The 19,130-nt window shown below is 35.0% G+C and overlaps 2 protein-coding genes across 5 annotated transcripts; both read right to left on the bottom strand.

The window, feature by feature from the left end:
* Window positions 1-1,222: 1,222 nt before the first annotated feature.
* Window positions 1,223-3,247, bottom strand: zgc:64022 (RERG_RasL11_like domain-containing protein). The gene is made up of 4 exons (XM_007254718.3): window positions 3,070-3,247; window positions 2,788-2,841; window positions 2,595-2,671; window positions 1,223-2,274 (listed from the first exon to the last, which is right to left on the bottom strand). The coding sequence occupies exons 1-4, from the start codon at window positions 3,182-3,184 to the stop codon at window positions 1,858-1,860; spliced, it is 663 nt and encodes a 220-aa protein (XP_007254780.2). The 5' UTR covers window positions 3,185-3,247; the 3' UTR covers window positions 1,223-1,857.
* Window positions 3,248-5,086: 1,839 nt separating this feature from the next.
* On the bottom strand, window positions 5,087-18,413 carry LOC103031854 (transcription intermediary factor 1-beta). 4 transcript variants are annotated; one of them, XM_022683071.2, is made up of 21 exons: window positions 18,286-18,413; window positions 17,851-17,930; window positions 17,579-17,759; window positions 17,269-17,363; window positions 16,250-16,382; window positions 15,930-16,044; window positions 15,731-15,847; window positions 14,980-15,094; window positions 14,288-14,434; window positions 13,726-13,840; window positions 12,761-13,552; window positions 11,979-12,229; window positions 11,802-11,853; window positions 10,909-10,939; window positions 10,631-10,769; window positions 9,100-9,260; window positions 8,854-8,953; window positions 8,389-8,457; window positions 7,960-8,115; window positions 7,498-7,618; window positions 5,087-5,969 (listed from the first exon to the last, which is right to left on the bottom strand). In XM_022683071.2, exons 3-20 carry the CDS (start codon window positions 17,742-17,744, stop codon window positions 7,508-7,510), a joined length of 2,865 nt encoding a protein of 954 aa, XP_022538792.2. In that variant the 5' UTR covers window positions 17,745-17,759; window positions 17,851-17,930; window positions 18,286-18,413; the 3' UTR covers window positions 5,087-5,969; window positions 7,498-7,507. The 4 variants fall into 4 exon arrangements, with proteins under 4 accessions (XP_022538792.2, XP_022538793.2, XP_022538791.2 ...); XM_022683072.2 differs by lacking the exon at window positions 5,087-5,969 and having other exon boundaries at window positions 6,860-7,618; window positions 17,851-17,880; XM_022683070.2 differs by lacking the exon at window positions 5,087-5,969 and having other exon boundaries at window positions 6,860-7,618; window positions 18,286-18,412.
* Between the last annotated feature and the right edge of the window lie 717 nt (window positions 18,414-19,130).

Genomic DNA, 19,130 nt, shown 5'->3' with positions numbered 1-19,130 from the left:
CCATGATTTGTGATATCAAAGATAATTAAATAAATGTTTTTAGTTTCAATATGTTGACTAAAAAACAGGTTTATATGCATAACCTATATTAACTATATATATATATATATATATATATATATATATATATATATATATATATATATATATATATATATATATATCTTGATTATCCTGTTTTTTTTTCTATTACATTGGCTCTTTAAAAATAGATAGATATGTTATTGATCCCAAATGTTATCTTAAAGGCAGAGCGAGGAAATTTAAATATTTAAATTTACACAGATTTGCCAGAACTTTAACACCACTATATGTTTCTACACTTGCTGTCTATTTTATTGATCTGTTAAGCTAGTTAGGTAGGAGTGTCTAATAGATTGGACAGTGAGTGAACACAGTGTTTAAAAACTCCAGCAGCACTGCTGTGTCTGATCTATTCACTGTATCAGCACAACATACATTAACACACCACCACTAAGCCACTGTAAATGCAGTGCTAAGAAGGACCCATCACCCAAATAATTCCTGCCTGATCATTGAAGAACAGGCTAAAAGGAGTCCATTTGAGGCTGGTTGTATGTGTTTATTAAAATACATTGGCTGTATGTTTGGATATAGAAAAGTGATTATAATTAATTAATAATTCAATCAAGGTTCATGCTATAACGTGTAATATTGAGAGCGTAGATCAACACAGCATATTACAAGTTATAGCACGAACCTTGATTGTATTATTGCGATTATACCACAGTTCCATTATCCCTTTTTTTATAGATGTTTAGTTAAAGAGGAGGAGAAAATACGATCTGTTCGGTGTTAAAAACTCTGTAGGTTAAAATAGTTCCATTGCTCTGTTTGTAGATTTGCTGTATGGCTTGTAAGTGCTGCATCCTTGCTATGTTACCTGTATGTGGCAGAGTAATATATGGAGAGCTTCAGTCACAGTGCATAACCAGCTGATAATGGCACTCACAGAACACCTCTCATGGTCAGAACTAACTGTGGTATAATTTATATTTTATTGCATCTTTGTGATTGTAGGCAGTTATCCAGTTTTCCCATTTAATATGAATTGTTTTTTTATATATTTCTATTCATATATTTGTTCATAATTCCAGACAAAAACAAAATCTACATTCTAAAACATTGCTGCGAATAATTCATTGGGTCAGTCATTTAGGTCTGAGAACTTCAGGTCATAAGTAAATTGAGAGAACATAGGTTAACATTTCATGTTTTATTTTTTTAAAAAATCATAAACATAGCTTTCTCTATACTATTAACAATATGTACAACATTCCTGACATTTTAAATGTAAAAAAAATATGCCAAAACCTTCTATGAAACATAAGTTAGTAATTAAAATGTCCATCCAAACATCTTCTCCCAGTCAAGGCAACAGAGTGCTAATAGTTCATGGTCCATGTGACTGAATGACAGTCTAACAATGAGCTTCGAAAAATTAAGCTCAAGTGACTGTTAAAAGAAATACATTTCTGATCCCACTTTGGGGGGGGAGGGGGGTTGTTGTTTTGCATAGACAAATACAGTATGGCTATTGTTGCAGGCAGTGTTGGTTAATGACAGCATAGTTGTTGTTCATGCGGATTCTGACCTATTGACAATCTGAACACAAAGCCCCCCCAAAAGAATGTCACATACATGTATGACTGTCCATTTATATTCATCATTCATGCCCCCCCCACCCAAACATGTACAGTCTTGATCCAATATGGATTTCTTAAAGTGCACTCTTAAAAATAAATGTTCTTTTTTTTGTGGAATTTCTCCACAGAACCTTTTTTGGCACATTCATTTTTAAGAGTGTGGCATTTTCTCTTGAGAAAAGTCTTTAGTCTATTCAGTCCGTTTCCTCCCAAACACGGCAGACATGCTTCTAACGATGCCCTTGAATCCAGCAGCCCCTTTCTTAGGCACCCTGGACTCCCGAATAAGATCGAAAAGTTCATGAAACACCACCAACACGCCGTGGTACGTCTCAGCTGCAGAAATCTCAAAGAAGCCGCAGTCTGCAGAGAGGGCCAGTAGACGTCCTTCCTCGCTCGACACGGCCCGTCTGTGCTGGAGGTCCCGTTTGTTTCCTACAATGATGATGGGAGCCGAGATCTTAGCTTTGGCTTGTCGGATCCACTGAACCTGTTTCTGGACTACATTAAAGCTGGCTCTATCACAGATGCTGTAGACCAAGATAAAACCATCTGTCCACTCCAGCTGTTGATCAGTGATGTATCCAGGGTCATTGCTTTTGGTGTTCTGCAACACAAGAGATTGAGACAATGTTAAAATGATTTCTGGTTTATAGAACAATGTCTAGTGTCCAAAGTCAGAGGTTATAGTAAATTACAGATGCACAAATACAATTTCTTGTATGATACAATAACTGAAAACATAATTACTTGTGCAGCCAATAACAAAAATAAAAATCTATCACTTAAAATAACTATTAGAATAATACAAAAGCAATAATACATTAATATAGATAAAACAATATAAACAATTATGTTTATATATATATATTTTTTTAAAGAACTGGAGTTTTTTTTAGCGCAAAATGAATACAGATTTATATCTACCTGTGGGCAAAGTGAGTCCCAGATGTTGAAGCAAATCTCACGACCATCAATCTTATCACAGTGACTGTAGATTGACTCTGTTGAAGTAAAACAGAAAACAGCTGAGCAAACTCCAAAGAAGATAGTTCTCAAGATTATGAATACATCTTTTAACAAAAAGAAACAGCAGTTCATGCAGTTGTGCTCTACTCACCTATATCACCATATTCCCCAATGAATCTTCTCGTCAGGAAACGCACTGTTAGTGCTAAACACAAGAAGAAAAGCAGTTTAGTCATCTGGACATAGAACTTGATTTGTCTATTAAAACAACAACAAACAAATAGCTTCCAATACGCCTGAGCAAAGTACACAAGCGTCTTTCCACTTAATACCTGACTCACATCTGTCTACAGCCATAAAAGAGTATAGTTAAAAAAGAGAGACAACTGAATAGAAAAACACTGCACAAGAAAAAAAAATGCTAGAAACTTACCAGATTTCCCTACATTCTCAGCTCCCAGAAGCAAAACATTGGCCTCCACCTTCTGCTCTCTGCCCTCCATTGACTTGCTGCCCTGGCGAATCCTTGGAGTCACTTGAACAACCATTTGTAGAGTGTGTGTGTCAGTCTGAGATGAATTCTCCCAATGAGTGGGAGCTCTGAGCCACCAAGGCTTTTATAGAGAGAGTGGGTGGGGCTTTAACTCGCACTGACCAATGAGGAGGTGGAGTGACTACTGCATGCTTCTGAAGTAACTGGAGGGCTTTTCACAAAGCTTTTCACTGCATTTCTCAGTGGAGCCCAGTAACAAACTCAATGTGAGGGCTTTCCACTCTAAATGACCCTTTTAAAAGGGATTGACTTTTAAGATACCACAATTAAACAGGTTGTAAGTTAAAACGTTATGCATACACACTCATCAGAACCTGAACAAAACTCACAATATGGAGAGAATGGACTATGACTTGATATATGGTTAAAATATTTGGTATGTGATATTTGCTTTTTCAGTTTACTACAGAAAAGGCTTGCATTTCTTTGATTGTAAATGCTCTTTGTAAAAAAACTATGGATCAGCTTGCTTAAAAATGTAAAAAATGTATAAAAAAAAAAAAAAAAAAAAAAGATATATTCACGGTGTTTTGCGATATAACATGAAAAAAATGTAATTTGACAGATTTCACACAATTTTTTTTTTGTGCAACATTAGCCTAGCATCTCCCACTATTTACTAAATTGTTTTAGATATTAAACTAGTCTTGGCTCACTGACTACATCTGGGCACAGTGATCGATAATGATTCATCTAATGTTTTAACCGTGTTCCTTCATGGTACTCAATAAATAAAATATTACTTAACGCCATCACCTAATTTTATAAAAAGGCAGACAGACTCGGAACAATAAGAGAATTTTTCACCTATGAGAATAAAAGTGTAGTATTTTATGTGTTTTTATTTTTAAGTCCTCAATGTTCTACACCACAATTGCACTAATTCTGACTACAATAAGGACCCTAGAGAATGGACTCTCTGTCCTTTTAGTCACCAGTGTGAGGTGACATAAGTTAACAAATAACACAAAGCTAGGGTGTAATTTAAGGTGGATTGCAAGGGATGGGGAGGGGAAGGGTGTTAGGAGTTTATTTATTTTCTATTACATATTTAAAATTATATATATATATATATATATATATATATATATATATATATATATATATATATATATATATATATATATATATATAATCTACACAGATTTTAAATAATAGCTTAGACAATACAGATATAAGTATCAATCATTTGCTGAACCCCTGGTCAAATGACATATATAGCTGATGTTTTATATGTAAATAAATCACATTCTTTACAGAGGGATCTTATTGCACAATTACTGTGAATTGACTGAATGTAATTAAAATGTTATAGGTTTGAATAGGTGTTACATTTTCACACGTAGAAAATGCACATCATTTGAACAGAGGGCAAAACTGTATATATTACAATTTGGGCATTGTGAAAATCGTAAGTAATCACTAAATGATTAACAATGTATGAATTATCTGTCAGTAATTTTGTGACATTTATTGATTATTACTTCAGAAAACATACTAAAAAAAAAATTCTGCATGTTAATTTTATTAGAATGACTCATTATCCTAAACACTTTTTAAAACTAAATGTTTTACAGATTTTGTTTGCTCAATCCTGTAAAGGTTTGCAGGGCACATGTATGAAGCAACCAAACTGGAATTATATCACTGAAAACACTGATTCCATACTTCTAAACAGTATGATGCATATGCTAGGACACAAATAACTGCTTCTACTATCTGATTTGATGCAAAATGCATATGTGCACAAACGATTTTGGACCTATATGTATATCTTCAGACATGTCCAGTCCAGTGCAGAGGCTTTAACAAGTGTAAACAAACATACACAAACGTCTAAAATGTTAATCCAGTCCTGATTAGCAATGTATAACAGCCAAGTCATTAATAAAGAGTCTTTTCATTTTTAAAAATGAGTCTGTTTTAATTTATGCAGATCTACAGTAGGCAGTGTGAATGAATTGGAAATGAACACTAATGAGATGTAGCCTTTAGCGACTCATTAACAGCTCAAGTTATTAACAATGCAGCTCAGAGCTACTGGGCTACTGGAGGCCAGGCAGGTCTGAACCTGTTCACTAACACCTAGAAGGTCTGTTCCTTCAGAGATTATAAGAGGACTGCTCCCTCCAGTGGTCAAATTTAGGGATGAAGTAATTTAAATAAACTGTAAAAGCTTGATGGTTATAACTTTGAAACTATGGGGGGAAAAAACAAGAAATTGCAAGGCACAGTACTGTGAAAATCTGAAATAATTCCTAAAGGCATTGGAGCCAAATAAACAATATTACATTAGCAAAATGCACATCTTTGCTACAAATTAAAAGTACTGTGGGATAAAAAAAATTTTTTTGAACAATGTTATAGAATAAAAAGACTTAAGTATCATAAAGAACCAGAATTGTAAAGTGAAGAACATCTACCCTACCTGTGTCTAAAACATGAGCTTCTGTTAAGATATAATATAGATGCCAACCAAGAATCTTATTTTTATTTATTGTGATATTAGCTGTTACATTGTTCATACTGTACTAATCTGGATAGTTCTTACTGAATATTTAATAAGCTTAAAACAAGAGGAAGATTCAAATAATAAAGCCCAGGAATAAACATTTTGATTATGAAAACAAATACTTTTATGGTACAGAAACAGATGTGTGGGTCAGTCTGGACTGATAGCTTTTCAATTTCACAATTCACAGATGATGTAGCTGAAAACATGATAATCTTGATACAGCGTTAGTTTGTGTCCTTTTCTTTCAGGTGTTTTTTAGCATTTTCTGCAACAACAAAGAGTTTGATATTTTAGTCATCATTTTAGCATCTTGTTAAAGTTCTAATATGAAACAGACACATTTGATTAGTCCAAGGTTTTAGAACAAGGGTGCTCCAAATACATTTAAGGTAAAAGTGAACATGTTAAATGCAGTATACTGTCAAGAACACCTCTTAGCCAATCACATTAACTCACTGTGCCATAAAAAAGTATTAATAGTTCCCTCAAGAAACTTCAAGTAAATTTTATTTCCTATTATAAGAAATATTTATTAGGAATAATTTATTTAGCAGAAAGACGTTTTTATGTATATTAATCTGTGAAACATGATATTTGATCAAAGGTAAGAGACACGAGGAAAGAACTGTCCTTGACACAAAGTTAGAGCTAGGCAGTATATCAAAATTTTATCATATTGTGAAAAATTCTTATTTTCTAATTGTACCAAAAATATATTTTAAAAGGAATATTAAGGGGATCATCAGTGCTTAAAGAACACTGAACCAACTGTACAATTCTTTTTACAGATAATGTATAAATCCTGTTTATTTACATGATGTGCTGCAAAAGTGTAACAAAATCACTGTACTGTGCAGGAAAAGGTGTTTTTAAAACTGATGCTTGTCAAAACACTAGAAATATTGTGAAAATGTCTTTAAATATTGTTTACAATATTTTTACAATATCACCCAGCACCATTAGTGTGTAGTTAGGTACACCAAGTGCGGTGACTATACTGTTAATATTGATTTGGGAGTTATATTTTACTGACCAAATTTAAGATCCATACTGTGATATAAATTGTTGGCCCTATTGTCCAGCCCTATATAAAGTCTCATGTCAGTGGGTGCAGCACAGCAATACTGTCACCAGCTGTTCTAGAAATGGAACCTGTTCTGTACTTAAGAGCATGTGTTTATTTCTTGTATATAATTCACAAAGTAGAAGCAGAAGAAAACAAGTCTGTGACATACAGTGATATAGGGCTAGAGATATACTTGCACAGTTGTGCACATCCTCAGAAATGAATGCAATAAATACACATGATGCAGTACACACAAACATGGTATGGATGGCCAGTGCAGGCACTTTTACAGCACTAAAATGGAGGATTTAAAGACATGCCTAAAGCATATGTATGATGCATATGCCTCCAGTAACACGTATAGCATTTAGGCACATAAGCAGATAGTAACTTTCACATTGCAGCTGACTGTCTACAGAAACACATGGCCAGACAGTAACACTGTTTCTCTAGGCAAAGACCACAGTGTAATTGTATAAGTACTGTAGCACTGATTGGATCAGAGAGAAAGCTCTTTGTTGAATGTGAACAGAATCTTACTTCTCAAAGCCAAATGAAGCTCAGTGCACAAAACAACAGGATGACTGTATTGTGGTTTCTATTATATATGCATGTTTGTATTTATCCAAATAAAATGCTTTTGATGCCTCATCAATTTTGATTTTCTAATGAATTCACAAGGTTTTATCTTTATCTTATCTTTTTTACACATCTGTCTTTGTGTTACCCTGTTCTTCTTACTGTCCAGTGAAAGGGTTTTTCAAGAGGGAGGGATGAAGGCTCCAGCCAAAAACTCTCATGAGTTCCTTAGAGAAAGAATTCTGTAGTCGCATCACAGACTGTGGCTCCTGATGTGGATGTGAAGAAAAGAGAAAAAGAAATAGAGAGAAGTCAGTACACAAGAGAAGGATAGTAAATACAAAACGTATTTTTCTTTATTATTGCTAAAAGTAAAAAAAATTACAATGTTTAGTCAAATGACCAGTAGCCAATTGTAGCCAAGGGGTCAAGCTTGTTTAAATCCCAGTGCTATTTTACACCAATAACAAAATACATCAAATCAATATTACAGAAACATTTACCACAATAAATATAGGTAGCCTTCCTGCTGTAAAAATATGTACTGGCTCAGGCTACTTATAACTAACTAAGTTCTCTTTGATTAATAAACAAAATAACTATCAGTTACCGTTGAGGAATTCAGAAGTGTGTGGAGAAGAAGCCAAACATCAGAAATAAACTGTCCACGTGTGACATAGTAAGGGGTTAGCTTCCTCAACAGACGGCCTCGAATCAGAGTCATGTCCACATAGTAAGAAGCCTGAGAGGACAGCTGGACATCTTCCTTTTAATAGCAACAGCATTTTAATAACAGCAATTCCAGCTTAATCACATTAATGAGATCTCATCAAAAACTAAATACTTACTATTTTATAAATACTTATAATTTGAAACTAATTTACTTTCAAATGATCTGGCATCATACATTTATTTGCAAACAAATTTAATTTATTTTAAAAACTTCAGTTAATATCATATAAATGCTTTCTCTTGCAACCGAATTAATCCTACTCATAATAATAATAATAATAATAATAATAATAATAATAATACTTACAGTAACCGCCCTGTATAGCACTGAGCCTTGCTTTTTACAGCTTAGATACAGCAGCAGGTATTCACACTTCTATTAAAATACAAGGCAAAGATAAAATTGCATTAAAAAAACTAACTAATTGTGTGCAACTGGCATGCAATGAACAATTTTATACACAGCTAGATAATACTGCCTGGTTTCCAAGGGATTTAGTTAAAGCAGAGTCTAAATTAAAAGATGCAATGATGAATTGTTTGAGTGATGCTATAGAATAACAGAATTCTAGTAAATTCTGTTTTTTTTGGAATTTTATGGAATCATAACACTCACACACCTCTATTACACACATTGTTTATCAAAACAAAAAGTGGTTCTTTTATAGAATCACTCAAAACTATCTTTATTTTTAAAGGTATAGGTCTAGGAAACTGACCCTGGACCAGACTTCAAACTAAGGCTTGTGCACACAAAGAAAGAAAGCCTTACTTTTTGATCGATCGCGTTAAGATATGGAGAGCAGCCAGAAGGGTCAAGATCTTCAGAGTGAGACAGATCGCTGCACAGCGTACACCGCCACTGCTCCCCACTGCAAAAGCACACAACCAAGATTCAAATGTAAACTTGCCACTGCCCCATTATAGAGACTAAATAGTTATTGAATAGACCCTCAACAGTGAGACGAACTCCCTATTATTAGCCTTGATTTTTAGAATAAAACTGGAGGTCACTTACCTATTCCCTGAGATTGGTGGCAAGTGACACTCTCTGTGAAAAGCTTTTTTGCACACATAGCACTGAAACAGATTCCCCTTGATTCTGCAGGCAGCACAGCGCAGATTATTGTCCAGCAGAGAGAGAGATGCATTTGGAGTAAAGGGGGTCAGCGCAGGACACTAGAATGAAACAGTTCCAAAAAAAGATATATTTAAGATACAATTATTTCCTAATCATTCACAGAACGTAACTGAAATAATAATGTAAATGGTTATTCAAACCCTGTACAACGGTACAGAAAAATTTACCAGACAAAAACTGAATCTATTGCAAGGAAGATTGCAAGCAGCTGACATCCTACTACATCCTTTGGTGTCTGTAGCTTCACACAAAAGTTAGCTATGCTGCTCAGTATTTTTACATTCACTTTACAAGCCTCATTAATTAATTTCAATTTAAATATAAACATAAATGTAAGCAATCTGCATCTGTCTATAGTGTGAATGAGCCTGTCCCCTAAACATTGATATGTTTATGGTTGTCGCCTTAGCCACATTTTGCTATGCTGCCAGTGTTTGCTGATAACATCAGCCCTTACATCAGTGCTGATAAAAAGAAGACAAATAGGAACACAAAATCTCAACTGGATAGGTCTCCAATCTAAGACCAAACATGAAAGTAACATAAATATGATTTGAAAAGATCTGACTTGATACGCACAATAAAAAAAAAATCTGATGCAGGCCTGTCACGATAAGATTTTTTGTGGACGATTAAATGCCACTGGACACTGTGCTTTTTGTATTAATTTGTCATACATTTCTACACAAACATGCCATGTCATGGGACAGAAACTTGTATCATGTCCCATGATTTTTGCCATGTCCCATGGAAGCTAACTAAAGCTCCACTGGTCTGAAGGAGGAGTGTGGGTTCTCCTACATTCAATATGTCAGATTTGTTTGTCTGTTTGCACAAACAATTCTAGCCAAATTCCACTGGTAACAATCATTCCCAACCACTAACCAATTTTAAATGCCAGCCCAACCCACTATACTGTGCAGCAAATTTGTAAAAGAATTTGTTTGGAAAAACTTACCAACTTCACAAAAAGAGTCCTTTAAACGTTCACATGGTTCATTCTCACAGTTTATCAGGCCTCAGTTGAACTTAGATTTTTCATGAGCATATATTCAATGTTTAACCTTACTCACAAAAATGTCATCAAACAACCTACACTTAAACTCTGAATACATTGACGGTAACCCTCGTTTACAGAGAACACTTCATATCTTATACTGGTGTGGACATTCCAAGGTCTTACACTCAGGTAAAGCTATTACACGACTCCCTGTACATTGATGTACAAAATAATGTATCATTTTACTGAATTGGCTTGGAGTTATGTATTTATAATGAACATTAAAAAAAATTCTAGGTATTGCAGGGCAGGAGCAAAACAGTTCTTACTAAATGACAATGAAAGTACTGAAATGTGTACACTCACCTAAACAAATTAGTTGTATGGGTAACATATTGGGCAAAATACCTGGTCATCCTCCTTTATAGCACAGAACTGAAAGCTTTTATGATCTTCCTCCCACAGGATACACAAAGCAGGGTTGGTTGAAGGTGGCGAAAAATCAGGTAAAGGCAAACGGGTGACCAACACATCAGGGAGCCAATTCCTTTACAAATTGATGTGATGCAATAATTGGTTACAACTCACTTTAAATTCACAAATCTGGGTCATTATACTATGCTTTTATAATAAAAGAAATAACATTTAAGACCAAGAGCAAGAGAATACACGACTAAAATCATCACCTTCCTGGTGCTTCCATGACTGCAATATTACCTAAATATGAAGAGATTAAAAAGATGTGAATATTTTATTTTAGTTAGCAAGCAACACATTTAAACTGTATGTTTAAGGTATCAGTAACAACTGTTGGTAAAAACCTAATTGCACAAAGAGTGTTTACAGTTATAAATCAAATGAATGCAAACCAAATAAATGTGATTAATGTGGCTAATCACATAGTGAGAGGCAATCATCAGCTGCTTTTCTAGAATAATGTGTTGTAACCTTCAAACTTACTGCTGGGGCTTTTTTAAAACATAGACCTACTTTACCAGCAAATATGGATCTTCATTTTGTATGGTTTATAATAGTATTCAATGCTGCATTACTTGCAGATTTCTTTATATTGCTGCATTTTCCTCCTCAGCTCCACACTTTGTGGTATATCCAGACTAAGAAATACTGAGCTAAAATCCAGCTCTCTTCATTGAATTCTAAATCAGATTTCTAGGTTTTAATTCAAGCTAAAATAATCAGACTGCAGAAATGTATCCAGTTTATCTTAAGGTGCAGTTTCTAGGTGTGTCATACTTCCAAGAGAATGCATCACTATTTTTGATTTCCATAATTTCTTAGGGTCACAAAACATTGCAAACATACAGTTAAACACTGCAATCAAACATTATGGCAGAAAAAAAGGGAAATGTAAATGGCACAGACCCATTAAAACCACAGTAAATAAAACTGCCTTATTAAATAGATTAAATATCATTTAAGGTCATAGACAGATATAGTGCATCACCATTTAAAGCATTATGAGAGCTGTATGGCCATACTGATAAACATAAGGAACTACGTAGGTAGATAACTAGTATACTGTGTATTAAATAACAAAACACTATAAATTCTATCTCACCTTGATCATCTCTGATCTTTGCGAAGGTTCTCTCATCCTTGTCATCTTTCTCCTATTAAGATTAACAAGCAACAACAAATGAAGAACGTTAGAGCTGACAGTGGGCTTTTACCGATGATTTTAAGGCACTGCTTAACTATTGCAAAAATCATTAGCCACAGTACTACATCATTTTACCTTCAGAGGGACACTGTGACTGTCGCGGACATTAGTTACTGCAAGACTTTCCTCAGTGGGTTCCATTTTCTCTATAAAAGGGGGATTTGTCTGGGTAGCGGTTTGTTTAGATTCAAGTGCCAATTCATTCATTTTGACTGTGTTGTTCATTATGGTATCTTCATGGCTGTCGTCCTCAAGCTCAAGTATGCATGGCTGTGTTCTCTTTTCACTGCCTTTAGATCCAGCTTCTGACTGGTTACAGTGATATCCTAAGAGAGAATGAAGATAGTCAGTTTCACTTGTTTATTTATTTACATAATGGGCAATATCGAAATCAGCAAAAATAATTGTGCATATGCTCATATATTGCTCATATAAGTTGATCATCATAATAGCATGTCTATTGTTAGGTATATTACATAAATATTGTATTCAAAATAATGGAGACAAAAGAAATATGGTGTCAAAACATCCTTACTTTAACTGAATTAAAGCTAAAGTTAGTGGACACCCCATAAAATTACACAAATGTGCAAATTCACACACATACTCCTTGGCAATCTATGTGTTTAATGAATTAATGATGCTCCTTCTAATCCTTCTTGGATGAAGTGGGATGGTGATCATCCAAAATCCTGCCTTAATTCTCTTGTCAATTTCGCTCCAAACCAAAATAAAAGGTGTGAAAGGGACAAAAACTGGGTTTTAATGAAAAATAGTCTGGATCGTCTGTAGCGAAAAATGCTACTACTAGTGTGCAGTACTATAGCAAGCAGATTATAAAACAATAAGTGACCAACCTTTGACTTTTCTGGATATGGACGCAATTTCTGGAGTGGGAGCTTGACTTTCAGCAGAACAGCTGCCCACTGCTGCAACAGTGGCAGAAACAGGGTTATTTTTCATGGTCTTGTTTGATTGTAAATCACTTCTGAATTTCTTTGAAGGTTCATAGCGACAGAATGTGGAAGACAGATTAGTAGCTTGTTGCTTTGGACGCCTCATCAAATCCAAATTACTCTGGTGGCCTTTGCTGTTTTGACGGCGTGATGCCTGTGCAGAGCTACGGCCTGTATGGAAGGGTGCAGACACTGTGGGTTGTACAGATGCAGATGTTACAGGTGCTGAAGTACAAAAGAACGAGGATGCACGTCTTGGTGGACTGGCTTTACAGGACGGTACACGTTCCTTTCTTCGATTCAGAGGGGAAACAGTCTTGACTGAACATTTAACAGGCTGTAAAGAATCCTTAGGGTAGTACGGGTGGTAAGACCATGCCCGCTTCAGGCCAGGGTAATTAGAGTACTTGTTATTCTGGGAGGAGGAGAAGCTATCATGATTAGGAACATTGGAGTTCTTCTTCAAGAGCAAGTGGCTTAGAACAGGATGCTGCTTTGGGGATGGTGGGCTTTGCTGTGGCAGAATGACTGAGGAAGGTGAAGGATTTCTTGCAGCAGTAGGGTTAGTGGGGATTTGAAAGGCTGCTGTTGGTGCACTGAGGCTATCGTTTGGAGTAAAAAGGGGTGAAGATGGGTTTGGGACATTTCCAGTGCTGGAAGAGACAAATGGGACTTCTTTGGCCACCACATGCCCTATAACAAAAATGTGTAAAATGTGACTAACATAGACAAAATAGTTTAATGTACTTGCCATAATAGTGTGAACACTACATTATCCAACAGAACACTAACATATATGTTAAAAAAATGTGACATTATAACTCTTGTAACCATTAAGAAACATACACAGAAGGAATACAGCATACCAAAGATTTTGAGGACTTTCTTTACATGGTTCTCATTGGTATGGAAGGACAGGTCCAATACAGTAGATATGGGTGAAATCACTTGATCCAACATGCCCTGAAGCTGATGATGAATCTGAGGGACACAAAGGAGTCACAAAGCAGAGACCTGAATCATGAGCAGAAGGGACTTAAGTGGTTTGATGGATCACAACATACGGATACTGATACACAAGTAAAATTAGCTTGGTAAAACAATTTAAAGTGCCCATATCATGAAATTAAATGTCTTTGTCCATCAAAACATTGCTGAAAATTTAAAACATAATATTTACTACCATGTACACACATTTTACATGACAACTAAGCTTTAAAAACAACCAATTTAGTGTTTACAAGGGCTCAGTGCTTTTCTCACAAAACAAAAAGCATCCCAAAATTGTGTCAGTCGGACCACAATATTTACCACATTCATAATAAACATAACTGATCTTAACTGATCATTAATTTAATGGAATTAGGCATTTTTGTACAATGAAATATTAGTAATATTAAAGTATAAGCCAGGCATGGTTTTGACTACCTGTTTTTTGCATGACAGCAGAACTGTATGCTGCTGAGAAGCCAATGTTTTGTCTGTAAAGTTTAGCACATGGTCCAGTTTCTCCTTCATTTTCTGGAGTAATGACCTTCTCTCTGCAAGCTTCTCCTTCTCCTTTCCACACACGTCCTGAAACAAAGCCAAAGTAAGTCGACAATGTTACCCTCACCAAAAAGAAAATACACTTGTATTAACACATTTTAATACATTTTAAACTTAATATAAACTGTAAAACTATAAAATATTAATATAAACTTTAACTGTTGTTTGAATGATTCATTCATTTAAAATTGATATAAAAATATTTTTAGTTTTCAATTATTTCAAAATAAAATACAGCATCTTTTAATCATTTATTAATTAAAACTGTATTGCAAGATAATAAAAAATACTGATTAAATCAAAAGGCTGCTTTAAAAATAAATGCACATATTTTAGGACATCTGCTGAAACTACTGCTTCAGGGGGATGTGTGGGACACCAGATTATTGGTTTGATTTGTACTGTGTCTATGTTGTATAACTATAAATGTTTAGAAAGACAAATTAAGTTTTATGAATTTTCTTATTTTCATCTGACGGGCTGCAGGGACAGTTTTTACAAACGGCAACATTAAGCCTGATTTAAACAGCTTTTTTTATATTTTCACTTCTTAGTAACTGTTTGTGCGTTACCTTTATCTCTTTGTTAAGTTTGGCTGCTTTCTTGACCATCACATTGCACAGTCTGACCACTGTTTCCTTCACCTCCATCCTCACTTGGGCTTGTAGCTGCTCCAAATCAGACAGTCTATGGCACATTAGAAAGTTTATTTTTTATATATACTTTATGTACTAACACCCAAATGCACTGTTCAGCATTAGTTCAAGATACAGAAACTTCTTCCTCCATTTAGTTTTTTGCAGGCAGTTCTGACCAATAAACCAAGAGAAGAACTGATTCAGACAAGAACTAAATGTGTGAACACCTTTCATGTGGAAATTGAAATGCCTTACTTTTACTCCTTTTTGCATAACAGCTATTATACCAGTTTCTCATAAAAATGCTATCGGATGCCTGAGATTGTTTTTGCACAGCTCTCAAAAGATGTTGTCTTAAAAAAAAAAAAAAAAATTCTTATGCCATAGAAACACATAAGCTACTTTTCCATTTTTAACCTTGTTGCCTTGTTTCTGTGACAACCACTGTAAATACATCACTCAACACGTTTCTGTATAATGAACTTTTAATGTCCACTCTGAATAAGCACTTAAACTAACCACTAAATTATACAGATAATTCTCATTAATCAAAGAGAAAAAGTTTTTACATGTCTGTGAATGAGATCCACTGCGGTTATGTGAAAGTAATTATAGGCACAAAGTTATCAGACAACTGGAAATGATCTCAGGACTTTACAGAAAAAAAAACTTCATATTTACCAACCTTCCATCTAAGTCCTTTAGATTTTGCTGAACAGTCATTCTCTGCTGCTGGGCTTTATGGACCATCCTCTGGATCTGCTTTCTCTGTTTGCCCACCGCCTCTCTGGCAAACTGCAATCTGAAAGTGTCAGGTTTTACATTAATTCATTTTAAATGCAGCATTTAGAAACATAACAGAAGACCAAACTAATTTGACATACAAATGCTTGGGATGAAGGGGTTGGCAGAGTTTGCATATAAGCTTATCGCAAGTCAGACAGTAGCTGTAGATCAGTTCCTTCTTGTGGATGGGACAAAAGACAGGCCTTGGACACTCTAGAGAAATGAAATAATAATTAATATGTACATGCAATAGATTCAAGGTATTATTTTTCTATTTACTTAAAATGGTAAACAAATAGCAGTACAATATAATAATTAAAACAGGTTATGACTTCTAATGCTTTTCATTAAACAAGCGAATCTGTTTACTTATTATTTAATAAGTAAAGACATATTTCTTGGGCTTGTTTGGACGTACCTGGAGTTATTGTATGGACATAGTGTTTCTGTGTTTGCTTTACTCTCTTGTGGGTAACCACACATCCAGTACAGAAACTGTGCTTACACTCAATACACCAGCCAGTCACAGAAGGGTCTTCACACCTCTGACACTATGTTTAAAAAAAGTTTTGAAAAGGCTTTAAAGACAAAACATTTTAATATACTATAACTACACTGTATGGCTATATACTAGACATGTACATAATCATTTACTGTTTATTCCAAAATCAAGGGTATTCAAAATTATTCTCTGCATTCAGCATTCAGTGTCTTCTAAAGGTGCAGATTTGGGATCAGGCATCTTCCTGCAAAGCTTTCTATTATAGAATTTGCGTCAAACAAAAACAATGGACTGCTTTACTGGGATGATAGAAAAACCAGGCTATTTTTATTTTTTAAAGAGGGGCTACGACCAGACCAAGGCCACATCAATGCACAATAGGACTTACTCTGTCACTGTTAAATATGCCATATTTAATATTCTTCCAAGTCAAACAATTTTTCACCATTTGTCACTGAAATTATTCATAGTTGTAAGTAAACTGATTTAAGTTTATTTATTTTGAATGCTTTTGTTTTCAGTTTACTGTAGAAGGGCAGATTTGAGCCTTATCCCTAAAAGACCAGCGTGGCTGCAGGTGTTCATTCTAAACAACCAGCAGCACTCCAGATTTCACTTGATAAATTACTTGGTCAGTCTTTAAACAACAGGCAGTCATATTAAGCCATAGTAAGAGCTGGTCAGGGACTACAGATGAAAATTAGCCTTTACGGCTAGCTCTGGCTTATTTACAGTTGTTGTCTGTTGATTAATGAGCATTGTCCCTGTCAACTAAATAACTAAAAAAAAAAAGAACATGTGCTTCTGCTTGGCTGGAACAAAAACCTGCAGACACACCAACTCTTCGTGAATAAGACTGGACAAGTCTGCTGTAGAGTTTGTATTTTATGGGTTGTTAGAGAATAAAATGAGTGTTTGATTAGGCTTAGTCTCACCTTGTCAGCATCTTTGGGATTTGTGGGGAGTGCAGCAAACAAAAGGTTACTGATGATGTCTTGTAGTTCACACTTTTCCTGACACATTGGGCATTCTGTGACAATAGAAACCAGAAAACTGTCTGCATTCACAAATAGGCTTAATTTAAAAACAGTACAAGTTTAGCTGATCTATTACAAAATGACAAAAAAAGTACAAACTAGGCGATCAAGCAGGTCTACAAATATATATTACTCAACGTAATAATTATCAATACAAAACATTACTGCATGATCGTGTGGTGTATAATAATACAAATCATTAAACAACCTTTAATGTCATCCGTGAAAGAATAGCAGCCTTTGCACAATGAATGCAGACATGGTAAAAGTTTAGGATTCGTGCCAGAACATAAAGTCAGGCCGCATGAGGCACAGCTGACAAAACTCTTCTCTGGCTGGGGCAGCTTCATCTGAAGAGGAGACGTTCTCTCCATCTTTCAATCAATGCTCTGGTGAGAACAAGCATTTTGGAACATTTATTAAAACAATGCAACTTGTCTTTTGAGGATCTAAAACTTGAAATGTGATTATGATGCCTACCGTGAAATGTTAAAGACCTGGTTCTGAAGCCTAGATGGAATAATTGTGTAAGCAGGTTGGAATACCCCCTGAACAGGGTGCTGTTTAATTGCAGTACAACAAATACGTTTAAGTACATTTAAACAAGAACATAAACAAACAAAAACAAACACACACCCATACACACACACCTAGGGGACAATTTATTATAGCTAGTTGACCAGGTGTGAGAAAACCTACATAGAAATCACCAGGCCTCTGGAACAGCCTGCAGTGCCATGTTTTGTGCTTTAAGCTGTTGTAGGCCTGACCAACAGGTTAACTAAATATGATATTAAACTCTGGAGCACTGGGGGATAATATCTGACACCACATGTTAATATAAAGGTTATTGTGGCTCCACCTGAGAAAAGTGAGCTTATTGTTATTTTATTAAATAAACAGTCAGAAACTCACAGTAATCCTCGTGCTGTCCTCGCGCTCTGCTTTAAATTAAATGTCCAGTGGAAGCGTGACGTTACACGCGGACCTGTGGCACGTAGATGCAACACGGCTGCTGATTGGCGGAAGAGAAAGCGCGTGAGAATTTACTAATGAGTGAGTTCAGGTTAAGACACGATATATGATTTATAAAAAAAAATAATAATACTAATAATAATACTAATAATACTACTACTAATAATAAAAATAATAATATTTTTTATAAAATATATATATATATATTTTTTTTTATATAATATAACGTATATATATGTAATTGTTCTATTTTCATAATGTGGTGTCAAATTCAACTGATGGTTTGATCATTTGAGGTTAGGGCAACTGGAAATACGCAGAACATGCAATTTATTCTTAATGTATTGCTTAAATGCCAAACTCGCTTTCCTCGGCCCAATTCCGCTCTCTATTGGCGCAGCATTGATATTTCAACTTTTTAAGGTGAATTATCTTAAATTGAGGCAGACTTGTTGGCGTGGTGCTAAAATTCGTCTCCCCTTGGCGTGCAGGACGATTAGACTAAAATTTGATTATAATTTACTGTAACAGTAGATTAACCCTTATTTTTAAACAAAAAAAAAAAAAGGAATCTGAGGATAATCTTTTACACTTGTTCTGCTGTGGGATGCGCGTGTGCACAAAGAGGAGTCAGATTCTGACAGAACATAAATTCGTCACAAGACCTGGCAAAGCAACTCACCGAACTCATAACTAACATTTATCAAATCAATGTAAAATACAGAGAGACTTCGCCCACGTAGCTGATGATTACAGGCTGTAGAAAAGTTATTTTATCCACTCAC

The sequence above is a fragment of the Astyanax mexicanus genome, chromosome 3, assembly GCF_023375975.1.
Source record: "Astyanax mexicanus isolate ESR-SI-001 chromosome 3, AstMex3_surface, whole genome shotgun sequence".
Classification (NCBI taxonomy): domain Eukaryota; kingdom Metazoa; phylum Chordata; class Actinopteri; order Characiformes; family Acestrorhamphidae; genus Astyanax; species Astyanax mexicanus.
The sequence above is the reverse complement of the archived record's forward strand: the minus strand, read 5'-3'. Positions and strand labels throughout refer to the sequence as shown.